The 12,889-nt window shown below is 29.3% G+C and overlaps 1 protein-coding gene across 6 annotated transcripts in view; it reads right to left on the bottom strand.

The window, feature by feature from the left end:
- Nucleotides 1-207: 207 nt before the first annotated feature.
- Nucleotides 208-12,889, bottom strand: part of LOC129911779 (collagen alpha-1(XVIII) chain) — a 402,503-nt gene continuing 389,821 nt past the window's right edge. For all 6 annotated transcript variants that reach the window (XM_055989696.1, XM_055989697.1, XM_055989695.1 and 3 more), the window contains 2 exons: nt 3,071-3,304; nt 208-348 (listed from right to left, as the gene is read on the bottom strand). In XM_055989696.1, coding sequence (XP_055845671.1) covers nt 291-348; nt 3,071-3,304 — 292 coding nt within the window. In that variant the 3' untranslated portion in view covers nt 208-290. The remainder of the gene's footprint in view (nt 349-3,070; nt 3,305-12,889) is intronic.

Below are 12,889 nucleotides of genomic sequence, written 5' to 3' on the forward strand. Positions count from 1 at the left end.
GTTGTTGCTTCATACTTGAAGCAATATAATTCAGGTTCTCTTTGACAATTTCATTGTTTTGTTTTTCTTCTTTTTTTTTTTAAATTGCATTGAGTGATGTTTGGGGGGAGGCTTGGTATGGCTAAGAATTACCAACACCTGTTTGTGTTTTTTGTTATCCTTTGAAGCATTATCTTTCTCATTATGGCACAGTCCTTTTTGTTTGCATTTTTTTATATTTTTTTTTTTTATTTAGTTTTTTTTCTATTTTATTTGGTATGTTGGTTTTAATTATATAAATTAAATTCATCTCAAGTGATATATTTTAGATATTCAGCATATTCTTCTGCTGTCTCAAAGTCTCGTCCTCTGAAAAGAAAAAATTATATTGTGGATTTATTATGAGGGAAAAAAATAATAGTTTTTGTAAGTTTTGTTTTAAGTTTATTTTTTTTTTAAATACATACATTTTTTTAATTTTTCAAGAAAAAAAAATTTGTTTAAAAAAAAAACAAAATACCTATGTATTTTATTTTTATACTTTATAAGATTTTTTTTTTTTTTTTGAAAAAAAAAAAACAGTTTCCTGAAAACGAGTCAATTTATTTTTTCGAATTGAATTTCGGACCTTTGACAAATTTATTCATAATGAATTACCCCACATAAAAACGTAACCTGGAAAACAGCCAAAATGACGCTTTATAGCATTTTAAAACGGTAATATTCCAAAAAATAGAGGCTAATGACTTCAGATTCGAGTTCAGCACATCAAAAAACCCATAGAAAAGTATATTTTGGTTCTTGTTGCAAAAACCTTGTTGACCAGTGTAATCAGACTTGTCATTACGATATTAGAGAATGCAAAAAAAGTTCCCTGTGTGTAAGTTCCTATCTCGAGCTACAGCTTTAACCACTGATGCGATTATAGTTCAAACTTCTTGGTTTAAAGATTTGACCAAGAAGGGAAATTGAAATTGATGGCAGAGTTTCTGGTAAGGAAGGTTTTAGATTTAAACGACAAATTTGGTACAAAAAATTCATAAAAAAATAAATTTTTCAGAAAAAAGCAGTAATTTTGGATTAAAAAAAAAAAAATATTTTTTTGAAAAATCAATTTTTTGGAAACGTATTAATGATTTTTTTTTAAAACTTTTTCGTATGTGTCGATTGATATTTGTTTTTGATTAGCATACCAAATTAGTTTTAAGAAAAAAATTTGAAAAAAAAAATTTTTTTAAACCGTTCTCAAAAATTTTTTTTTAATTCTTTCCTATACAAGAGATTTTCTTATTAGAATTAGCTGAGACCTCTAAATGCCTAGGATTTTGAATGTTTCCATGAGAGAATGATGACAGTCAAAAAAGCTAATTTCTTATTGTGGTAAATATATTTGAAAAGCTTGCACTCTAAAAGTTTTCGAATACATTAAAAATTTTTTCGAGCTCCAAACAATTAAATGCTTTTTTTTTGTAATTTTCAGAACAGTGCAGTAACCTAGTTGCCTAAAAGACGTCACTCATTAACTGGGTTCATAAAGATTTTGGACAACATTTTTTTTTATTTTTACTTAATGTTTTTGGAAAATAAAAAAAATAAGTTTGAAAGTTCATATTTCAAAAAGTCCTAGATTGATATTTTCTTCAGTATTACTATTAAAAGAACTTGGATTTCTGAAAAAGTATCTAACGAGTTAGTATGCTAATTACTAACCAACAATTTTAATCTTCATAAGAACTATATGACAAAAACTTCCAAGAGTATTTTCAAATGAAAAACCATCAAAGGACATATTTTTTTATGATGAATTTGAATTACCCTATCAAAGATAAAAATTCTAGAAACTAGTTAAAACTCTTTACAAAATTTAGAATTCTCAACTTTTGAAAAATCCATCAACATTTTTCTTTTGCTTTCAGTTTTTAATCTTTATAATCTATGTTTCAAGAGAAAAACAAAATGCATCCATTTTTTTTTCTTTCTTTATAAAGAATAAATGTAATAGAGGAAAGTAACTCCTGTGGGTTTATTTGTGTATAACTGCAATTAATTCCAACTAAACCAAGGATTTTTTTGCCAAATTCAATAGACAATAATTACACGTGCGGACAAGCAAATAATTACTTCTAGGAAATCGTTTCTCTTTATATAATAAATGTAATAACACATTCTCCATTACTTTCTCTCTGTTTTTCAAGGAAACTATCAGCAGGATGAAAAAAAAAAAATATCCTTTTCATAAAAATTAATCAACAGGAACAAAAAAATACAAACAAATAGAAGAATTTATTTCATTCTATTTTCTTTGCACACACACATAATCTCTCTCAGAGACTTTTTCTTTTTTCAAAAAAAAATAATAAAACCGGAAGCTTACATTATTACCGGAAATCGCTGTTATTAGTTTTTATCACATCACTACATCACAGCTAATCGTTTCACCAAACAAACAAAAATATTTAGCAAATTGCATGAACACCAATAATACCCTGACATATGGATTGTACTAAACTAATAACAGAGGGTACACAATACTCGTACTCATAGACATCAGTCTTCTATATCGAATCGAAGAAGAAGAAGAATCTGTGGATCCAGGATGATGATGAAAGAGGCAAAAACCCTGATTGACCAAAATCCAATAAGGATTTTCATTGCTTGCTCTCCATTATTTCCGTGGGGATTTGGCTTATTTCTTTTTTTTTTTTGTGTTTTTTTTTTTTTCTCCATACGGTTATTAATTTAGTTTCCGCCACGAAGAATGAATAAGGACCAAAGGTCCATAAAGAAGAAGAATGAAAGAACTCCAGGATCATTTTGCTCGTTCATCGAGTTTGTTTAGCCCTCTTCCATCATCATTGGGGAAAACAAGAAAAACTCTTTACTACATACGATAAAACGGAAGAAAAGAAAAATATTGAACAAACAAAAAAAAAAATATAAAGGACATGCAACAGCAGTAGGAACAGTCCAGACCGATGTCCATCTCTCAGAACTCTCATGGAATCTCAACTTCCCAAAGGAATTTTCCTTTTTACCCTTTCAATTCTATACTACCATTCAGCTTTTTATTTGTAGGAGAGTAAGAACGTACCTTCTTTCAGTGTCGAGATCTCGTTTTCGTCGTTGGTTCTTCGGCACAACTTCAATGCATAGGATAATAAATTGATTATCGCAGGAATAACGTTCCTCGTCCATTAATTTATTCCCCAGCAGACTGCTGGCCAAACCAACCTTGTCCATGGATGATGACATCCATGCATCACAATACATTTCCTGAGCCAGTTCGCCATTTCGATGCGATCCATGCCAAACGACTTTTTGTGACCTAAAAGTAAAAACAAAATTGAAGAAAATATTATTTGAAAGGATAAAAAGTTAGAAAATTCAAATGAATAATATAAAAGGTATAGATGAGAATAGGGCATGTTAGATTTTGTGTCTTGAAAATTTCCCAAAGAAGACAAATAAAACAAACCAAAGTGAATAAGGCAATTTCTTATTTGACATTAGCGAAAACCGGCGACTGAACACACAATATGCAACAAAGTGCATGAATATAACTTAGCCTCTAAAAGTATTTAAATTCTTTAGAGCTCCAAAAGTGTTGTAAAGAACAATAACAAATGTTTTTTTTTTTTTTGTCGTACTAAGTTGTACTTTACAAATTTGGTATTGTTTTCAAAAGTGAAATATAAAAATACTTTAAAGTCTATAGATTAAAAATTGCCGGTGTTGCCGTATTTTTTTTTTAAATTAAAATTAATTTTTTTTTCACAAAACCATTTTTTTTGCTTAAATTTCATAAAACAAATGATAGCAAAAGATTCTCTAGGTAATTTAATTAAAATATATAAAAAGCAGTAAGGGACAATCTTCCATCGTTCAAGCGATATATGCAATTTTCTAACATTCTGATCTCAAACACAAAAAAAATATTTTGAAAACAACTGCAACACCTACAATATTTTAAAATACATTTTTAAAAAGCCAGAAGCTCATTCTTATCTCTTAAATTTAAATCCACTAAATTTTATCAAGACTTTTTGAAAAAATGGTCCTCAAACTCAGAATTAAAAAAAAAAATGTTATTAGAAAAATTTAAAATGACTTTTTTCCAAACTTTTTCTAATAAAATATGTATTTATTTAAAAAAAATGTTTGGCCATAAATATTATCAGTTGAATTTCGAAGCAAAAAAGGTAAAATACATCACACTTTAAAAAAAAAAAATGAAAAATTACTTCAATTTCAATGTTTTTTTTTATTAAAACTGAATTTTTGCATTGAAATAATTAATTTTCTCAAAGACTGTGGTAAATAGGAACTTTAAATTTTTGCTATTTAACTTTCAATATTTATTAAATGAATTAAAAATAATTTTATGTTTAGATGTTGAACTTTTAAAAAAAAATAAGTTACATTTTTTTTCAGAACTTTTATTAAAAAAAGTTCTTCGAAAATGAAATAATTTTTAATTTTTTTCATAAAACAAAATACATATTGACATTTCCTTTTTATAATTTGAAATCATAATAAATGCGGCCAAAAAAATTTGAAAATAAATGCATTTTATATAACGACCAAGTTTAAAAAACGACATGTTAAAATTTTTTCAATAATTTTTTTTTCAAAAATCTGAGTTCAATTACCATTCTTTCAAAAGCCGTTCATTAAATTAACTTAATTTTAATTTTACATATATGACTAAGCTTCTAGCTTTTAAAAAATGTATATTTGAATATTGTAGGTGTTGCCGTTGTGTTCAAATATTTTTTTTTGTGTTTGAAGTCAATTAATAAGAAAATTGCATCTATCGCTTGAACTATGGAAGATTGTCCCTCACTCCCATATTTTTTTTTCCTTGAATTTCCTAGACAATCTTTTGGTATCAATTAATTTATGAAATTTAAGAAAAATTTTTGAAAAAAATTTGTTTTTGTTCACAAAAATCTTCAATTAAATTTAAAAAATCAAAACGGCAACACCGGCAATTTTTTATCTATAGACTTTAAAGTATTTTTAATTACCGACGTTTGAAAAAAAAAGATCATCAAAATCTAAGCTGTTCGGCCGGGTTCCCTAATATTGCCAATTTTTGAGCTTTAGTTACTCCACTAATTGAGTAATTTGGAATTGACGTAGTTTTCTTTATCTTACCTTTGGATGAAAGTCACGAAACAAATTTTTATTTGGAAAAAATTACAAGGTTAGCCCTTTGCCAAAATAGTTTTAATTGCTCTTAGAATTCAAATATTTAACATTTTTATACAAGTTTGGTAAATGTACGTAACCGTACATAATGTCCATACGAAAATAAAAAATTAAAAAAAAAATTTTAAATAAAATTGATTCTAAAAATTAAAAAAAAAATGTATTTATTTTACTAGGATGCATTTTTAGAAAAAAAATTTCAAAATTCTTAGGGCCGTTGTTCAAAATAAACTAATTTTTTATAAATAATTAAAAAAAAAAAGGTTTTAAATAAAGTTGGTAAGAAATTTTGTAGCATATATTAATCAACACTTAAAAAAAAACTTTGAAAAAATTCTATGTTCTATTTCAAGTTAAAATCCAAGAATTATTTTTTTAAAATCCAAGAATTATTTTTTTTCAAAACTTTTTTCTTTGCTTATGTTTTTTAAATGCTTTTTTATAGATATTTTTTTTTATCAAATCCAATAAATAGTTCGGGAGAAAATCTAATTAAAAAAAAAACGGTTCTAAAAATATTTTTTTTATTAAAAAATGACGGTATAGATAGATTTGAATGTTTTTTAACAAAATCATTGGAGAAGTTTCTGACAAAATTAAACTTTTTTCAAAATCGGTATGCATTCCAAAACCCCCTCGCCAAAAAGCGCTTAATACCAAGCTCCATATAAATCGATTTTAGCTGTATCCCCTCATATAGACAGACGGACTTGAGGGATCCACTTTTTTGAGTCATCGTTATGTCACGTTTGATTGTTATTGCAAGTAAAAAAGTTACTTTCTACAAGGCATCAAAATTGTGATCGCGGATCCCGTCTTTCGGTTGGAATTAATTAAAAAAAAAACTTGCCTAATTTTTATAAAGATGATGTTCTTTTAATTTTTTAATGTGTAAGGTCTTGAAATATATTTACCTCTTTTTTGTTTGGTAAATATGTTCGAACTCGTCTTATTTTTACTTTATTTTGAAAATTTATGTAATTTTTAATTGTTCATTTTTTCAAAAATTTCAAAACGCCATTAAGCAAATTTATCAAACATCGTTTGACATTATAAATCTTTCAAATTGCCTAGTTACAAATTTGCAACCCTACCACGAAATTCTCTTCTTAGTCAAAAATAAACTGCATCTTTATTATAGATAAAATATTTCATTTAAATTTAAAAACCTTTTAAAACACTTTTTCTGTAAAATCTTTTAATAAAAATATTTCAAAAATACACTTCTTTCTGCCTAGTTCCGCAAAAAAAAAAAAAGAAAACAAAAATTAACAAACTTATGTAGCTACTGGGTTGGCTGGTATACCCACTCGCTATTCCATCTTAACTTTGATGTTTCACTTGACTGCATCAATTCTACTAAATTATTTATGCCATGCCAAGAGAGTAACACAAATAGACCACTTCAGTCTATATAAAAGCCAAACTGCAATTTGCCCCACCCTCCCGTTCTTACTCCTTGCCAATTGTATTCAAAAGTTCCTCGTACTATGAATTGCTTTAACTATATACTCTCTCAAATCACAGGAGACAGATAGATAGTTTTATATATCTACACAGAAGATGCGAAATATCCTCATCTGCAACATAGAATCAAGCCCTTAGCAATCTCTGTGTTTTGAAACTTATCTCTAGAGGGCAGCACACAGATAAACAATCTACTGCGAGCGCATCATTAATTTCTGCGGTTTATTTATGACTTCCCCCGAAAAGGAGAGAGAACTCGGCAAGCAACCAGCAGTACCTAACTCTGTAGTTGGTTGATCTAACATAAAACACTAAACAACTCTTTTCGCATCTTCCTGCCATCAGATGGCACCACCACCACGGCTACTTTCTCCAACTAAAATATCCATCACCACCCGAAACCGACCGACCTACCAACCGACCAACCAAGCCTTACCGCTATTCGGTTGATTAACATACTGCAATTGCGGACTAGAAGAGTCAAGTATAACGGCATCAGCTGTGCTACGGGCTAAATTGTTTAAAGTTGTCTGTAGGGCAAGCCGTTATTGCCAACGAAGCTGACTTTATCGTCGTTGACGTCAACGTCGTATTCGTCGTCGTCAGCGCCATCTGTCTGGTTACCAAAGCCCGGTGGTGGTATTTAAAAATACCGCTTTATTGGTTGAAGGACGAGCGAGTGACAGGGATCCGAGTCGAGGCGAGGCAAGGTTCCGACGACCCAAGTGGCAGTTGGTGTTCATCTTAAATGAATAAATTGAAAGTCAGCCGGCAAAAGTTGTGCCGGAACAGGACCAGCCGGGTGTTTTACGTCTCTCTCTCTCTCACATCCACTCTCCCTCTCTCATTTCCTCGTTCTCATACTTTGTTGCATCCTAATTGAGGTAAAAAGTGAATAACTTAGCTTCTGTCAGAGTATAAGCAAATGCCTCCCATGGGCTCAATTTAATGTAAATGTTGACCCTACTTTATATCCTCTCAACTCATCCTCTCTCTCTCGGTGCCTTTCTCTAACTCTCTTGTAGGCCCCTGATGAGGTGGTGTTTGTTGGTTTGTTCCTCATACTTGCTTTTTTTGATTTTCTCCCTTCATGATGTATTTTTTTTTTCATCTTTTTTTTTTTTTTGTCTGTACTCTGTACCGGAAGTTGTTACAAAAATATATATCGTAAATATCCTACGGGATAGTTTATATCGCATTTTAGTAGTTTATCTTCCTGGGTGACATGCAAAGTTGGTTGTTCCTTTTTTTTATTTCGTCACTTTTATGGGTGGAACTGTTGGAAACTTTTTTGGTACATAGCAACCAACCATGAAAGGATATTCAGTATGTGTGTGTGTGTTACGATATACGGATGAAAACTTTACAATAATTTTAAAGTTTTCAACAATTTTAAAGCTTAACTAATTTTTGATGAGCATAATTTTTTGTTGGAATGTCCCCCAAAAAATATATGTATGTGGTTTCCCCAGAAAATATTTCAGATTCAGTAGAGAGTATTTTTAGAAAAATTTATTATTTTTATTGTTTCCTTGATTAATTAGGGTGGAATGTAACTTTAACTTTGTGAAGGTTAGGGTGGTTTTTATTTGGAAACAAAGTGAAATTATTGTACTGTCAGAAACAGTATAACAAAAAAATTTATTTTTTTCTATTCTAAGGAATTTATTAGATATTTTCAAAAAAATTACAATACCGCTATCCAAATTTAAGTCACATAAAGGGTTTTCTTACTCCGAGTATAAATTTTTATGAGTCGATATTAGTCGCTTATAATTTGCACATAATACGACGATTTGGATTCATAATACCGAAATTATAAATCCTGAAACTTAAAATCTAAAATCAGGAACACTCAATCCAGAACATTTTTGAAAACCCAAAGTCCTGAAAATTTAAAATCCAAATTTCTAATTTTTTAATAATTTTTTAAAATCGATTTCAGGATCTAGAGTTTTTAGAATTTTGGGATTTAAGGTTTTCGAGATCTTAGATTTTCCGTATTTTGGGCTTTCGAGATTCTGGGTTTTTTCGGATATGAGATTTTTGAAATTCTGGGTTTTCGAGATGTTAGATTTAATGGATTTTGGGGTAACGAGATTAGTTACAATTTTTGGGATTCTGAAGAAAATCTTGAGTTTCATTTATGAAAAAAGCTTAAAGTTACCTTTCTTCTTAAAAATAAATTTAACTTGATTAATTTGCAAGGAATTTTTTAAAATGTGAAATCATAATACCTGTAAACCAAAACTTGTTTCGAGAATTTGCTCCGTATTTGTCTCCGAATGTCAAAAAAAAAAAGTTGAATGCAAATAACTCAGCAACCAGACCTCCAAAAAACGTTTGGTTTTCAATGCTGGAATAGAGCTTATTAACCCCTTTCTTTTGATATCTCAATTGATGGACTTGGAAGAAATTTTTAAAAAAATTATTTTTTTTTAGCAAGGGGTTAACCTTGGATTTTTTCGAAAGTTAAAAAAAAAGTTATTTTTTTTTAAATGAAGGCATAAGCCTTTTGATTATGAACTCATATCTTTGATTGAAACCTGTTTCCAGACTGGCCAAAATATATCGGCATCGGAATGTAAGAACAAAAAAAGTTTGGTAAGAAATATCTCAGAAACTAGACCTCCGAGAATTTTTTGGTTTTCAATTATGAATAGAGCTTCTCTTGATGTCTCGCTTGGTAAAGAAAAAAAAAAAAAGAGGTTGGCTATAAAGCCGGTTTACGGACGATGATTTTACGTGATAACGTCGTCAGAAAACAGGTTGTGTGCTTTTGTTTAAAATGAGTCAATTGAAGCGATTACTTTTTTCAAACAATCATAATTTACAAGAAAAAGCTAAAAAAATACCTTTTTTTATTTTCTCATTATATTAATTTTTTTTTATTTTTAAAGCTTACAAAAAAATTAATGCAATTTAAAAGCCAAGTATTTCTTCTTAAGAATAAAACCATTTTTAAATTTTTACAATGCACAAAAATTATAAAAATAATTTATTGAAAGCAATCATTTTCATCAAAAAAATCAAAAAAAAAAAAAAAAATATGAATTTTTATCTTTTCACGTCATTAATTCCATTTTCTTCCCTAACAACCTATACAAAATTGTATACCATCTGAAAGCTTATTGTCTTAGCTCAAAATATATCTATCGATCGGTCTATGAGACATCTACAAAAAGAGCTAGAATTTTTTGAACTCGATCAAATTTCATTAAAAAATCAAAAAAAACATTTATTTTTATGTTCTCACGCTATGGAATCAATTTTTTTGTTCAACAACCTATAAAAAATATATACCATGTGAAAGCTTATTATTTCACCTTTCATATGACGTATCAATCTCATGCCTACAAGAGAAGTTAGAATTTTTTAAAGTCAACCATGTCGAATTTTCAGACTGAGATTACGGTACTTCCCACACTGGTGGCTGTTCGGGTGGCAACAGATCTCCACTGGTGTTTTGAGGTTTTTCGCAAGTTTCTTGATTTAACATTGTGTAGCTTGTAGTAAGTCTACCGTTATGTGTGATATATCAAATGAAAGGTAATTGTATCAGGATGCTCATAAAAGTTTAATAAAATTTCTATTTGCTTTTGGTCAAAAGTTATAACCTGTTGAATTCTAAAATTTTATTTTACCGTTATCTCAAAATTGTGTTTGCGAAAATGATTGAAATTTAGCACACATATTTCCTGTATCTATTAAAGAAAAAAAGATAAACATAAAAAACGATGAAAATCGGTTAAAAACGGTCAAAAAACGTGTTTTTTAAAAACTTGTTTCTTCCGTTACTCAGTCAAAACTCACTAAACGATTCAATTTTTTGTACATGTGTGTATAAGGCCAAAACCTACATGTCCTATAAGTTCGAGATTTTTTAAGTGCTCCAAAAAAAAGCTAAAAATCAAAAACTACCCAAAAATACCCCTTAAAAACAAGGTGTTTTTCAAAAATTCATATTTCAAAACGCAGAGTGTTGGAAAAAATCCGTATCAGACGCCTGCTTCTTTTGCCCTCATCTTTCACCTGGCACCTTTAGAATTGTCAAAAAATTTCCCTACCCAAAATCATCATTTTGTCATAGCCCCAACAAGTGTACAACGTTCAAACAAAACGTTATAGCTTAGTTTCAAATTTTTTTAGAATTTTTTCTTAAATGCAGTTATTCTTATATTAGTCTCATCTATCTATAGCAAAAAAATCAAGCTCTCTACAACTTCGCGTTTAGATTTTAGGCAAAATTTCATCTTTCCGTTTTACCCCTGTTTACCCTATTAAATGACGGAATTTTTAAAAATCCTTCATTTGGATTAAGCTTTTGGTTATTATCTTTCAAATAAGCTATAGAAGATTTTTGTATCTTTAATAGTTTATTTTTAATTTTTAATTGAAATTTTTGCGGCGAAATTTTTGCCGCTAGAGTGTAACTTTAGAAAATGGCGTAACTTTTTTGTGGTGGCTGCCATGGTTCATCGATTTATAAGACGTTATGACGTCAAAAAATGGTTTTTCACTTCATTTCTATTGAAATTACAAGTCCATAAGTTTTCCATAAGATTATTGACTTTTTTTTAATCATCCCTTTTTGAATCTTAAGTTGGTACTTTTATGTTAAAAACTCTTAAGGTTATAGGAATAAAGTTTTTAAAACTTCTAGTTGTTTAATTTAGCCCTAATTTTTCAAGACTTTCAGATGATAAAGTCAAAATAAAAAGAAAACATTTATTCATAGGAATAAGCCTTAACTGGGATTTACCTGGCTAATGAAAAATTGGCTCTTTGTAATTTACTAAAATAATTGAGATTAATTTATATTTAATTCAATTCCTGACTTTAGAATATCGTCGGCTTAGTTTGGAGAACAGCTAATTACACTTTTGTACTTTTGACAAAAATTGATAAGATTTAAAAGCTTTCGTATGTTCAATTTTAACAGGTGGCAATGGCAATTTTTAGAACTTCTGCACTTTAAAGCCAACGATATATCAATTAAGTCTTTCATATACATTTTCTGTATAAACATACGGTTGTATCAAGTCAATTGTTTTGTCTTAAAAGCAAAAAATTGTTTTAAGAAAAAATGTAAATTTTTAACAAATTACTTTATCTTCTGTTCACAAGGATTCTCAATCCATATTATGACTTATTGCTCTTATACCTAACATACATCTATTACCTACCAAATCAATCACTTAAAGCGCTTAAAACAAAATAGTTTCATCTCAATTTTCACTCTTCCTATATTCATGATGATGGTTTTTGCCAAAAAAATATTCACTCTTTATTGATGAGAAAGAAAGGATGAAGATGAAAGATCTGAAATTTCTAAAAATGGAAATCTCTTGTTAAAGTCAGACCCTTCAAAGTTTACGTACCAGGATACAGCAAAAATGCATATAAATTCTTATATTTTTGCTTTAGCACTCTAAGCTCCTATCATCCAAAAACCTCTCTATTCAAAACAAAAAGCATAGGTATAACAATTTCAAATACACACATGCAACATGTACACATGCACACACAAAACATATAAAATGCATATCCTTGACTCCTCTGAAACTCATTCCTTCTTCGTTGTCGTCATCGTCATATCGTTCGAACAAGAAGATCAATATATTCTTTTGTGCGTCAAACTCAATTATCGGCCATTGGCCCAAAATCGTCTAATTGCCATGAAATATACACATTTTCACATACACACACACACAAACGAGAATAAGGAATGCATAAATATATTTATAAGTGTAGAGAGAGAGAGAGTTGAAGAAGAAAAACCTTTAGGCAATTTCTCATTTATAAGTCTTGCTGCTATAGAGTATAAAATGCCTTTTCAACCCCGTCAGCCTTAAAAATTTTCCATCTCAATTTTCATTAAGAGTATTCCTTTGCTGTTCTTCATCCTGTATTCCCGACTCTAACAGAGTGAAATTCCTTTTTCTGTTGGTTGTTTGGTTGGTAGGTATATGAAGTGTTTTCGAAGCAATTTAGGCAACGAAAAGTTATAAATTAAAGGAAGAGAAAAAATTATTATTGAAACCTCTCTGGAGATATGGTAAAACTTTCATGTCAGCTTGTAAGCAATACCCTGAGCATTATAATGATTAATGAAAAGTTAGGTAGAAGGATATAATTGTCAATTTGAGGCTCAAAAAGAAAAATTGTCATCCGTTTATCGCAGACATAAGTTGTAGACTTCAGTCGTTTATTTGTTTAGTAGAATCAAATC

The sequence above is a fragment of the Episyrphus balteatus genome, chromosome 2 (genome assembly GCF_945859705.1).
Source record: "Episyrphus balteatus chromosome 2, idEpiBalt1.1, whole genome shotgun sequence".
Taxonomy (NCBI): Eukaryota; Metazoa; Arthropoda; class Insecta; order Diptera; family Syrphidae; genus Episyrphus; species Episyrphus balteatus.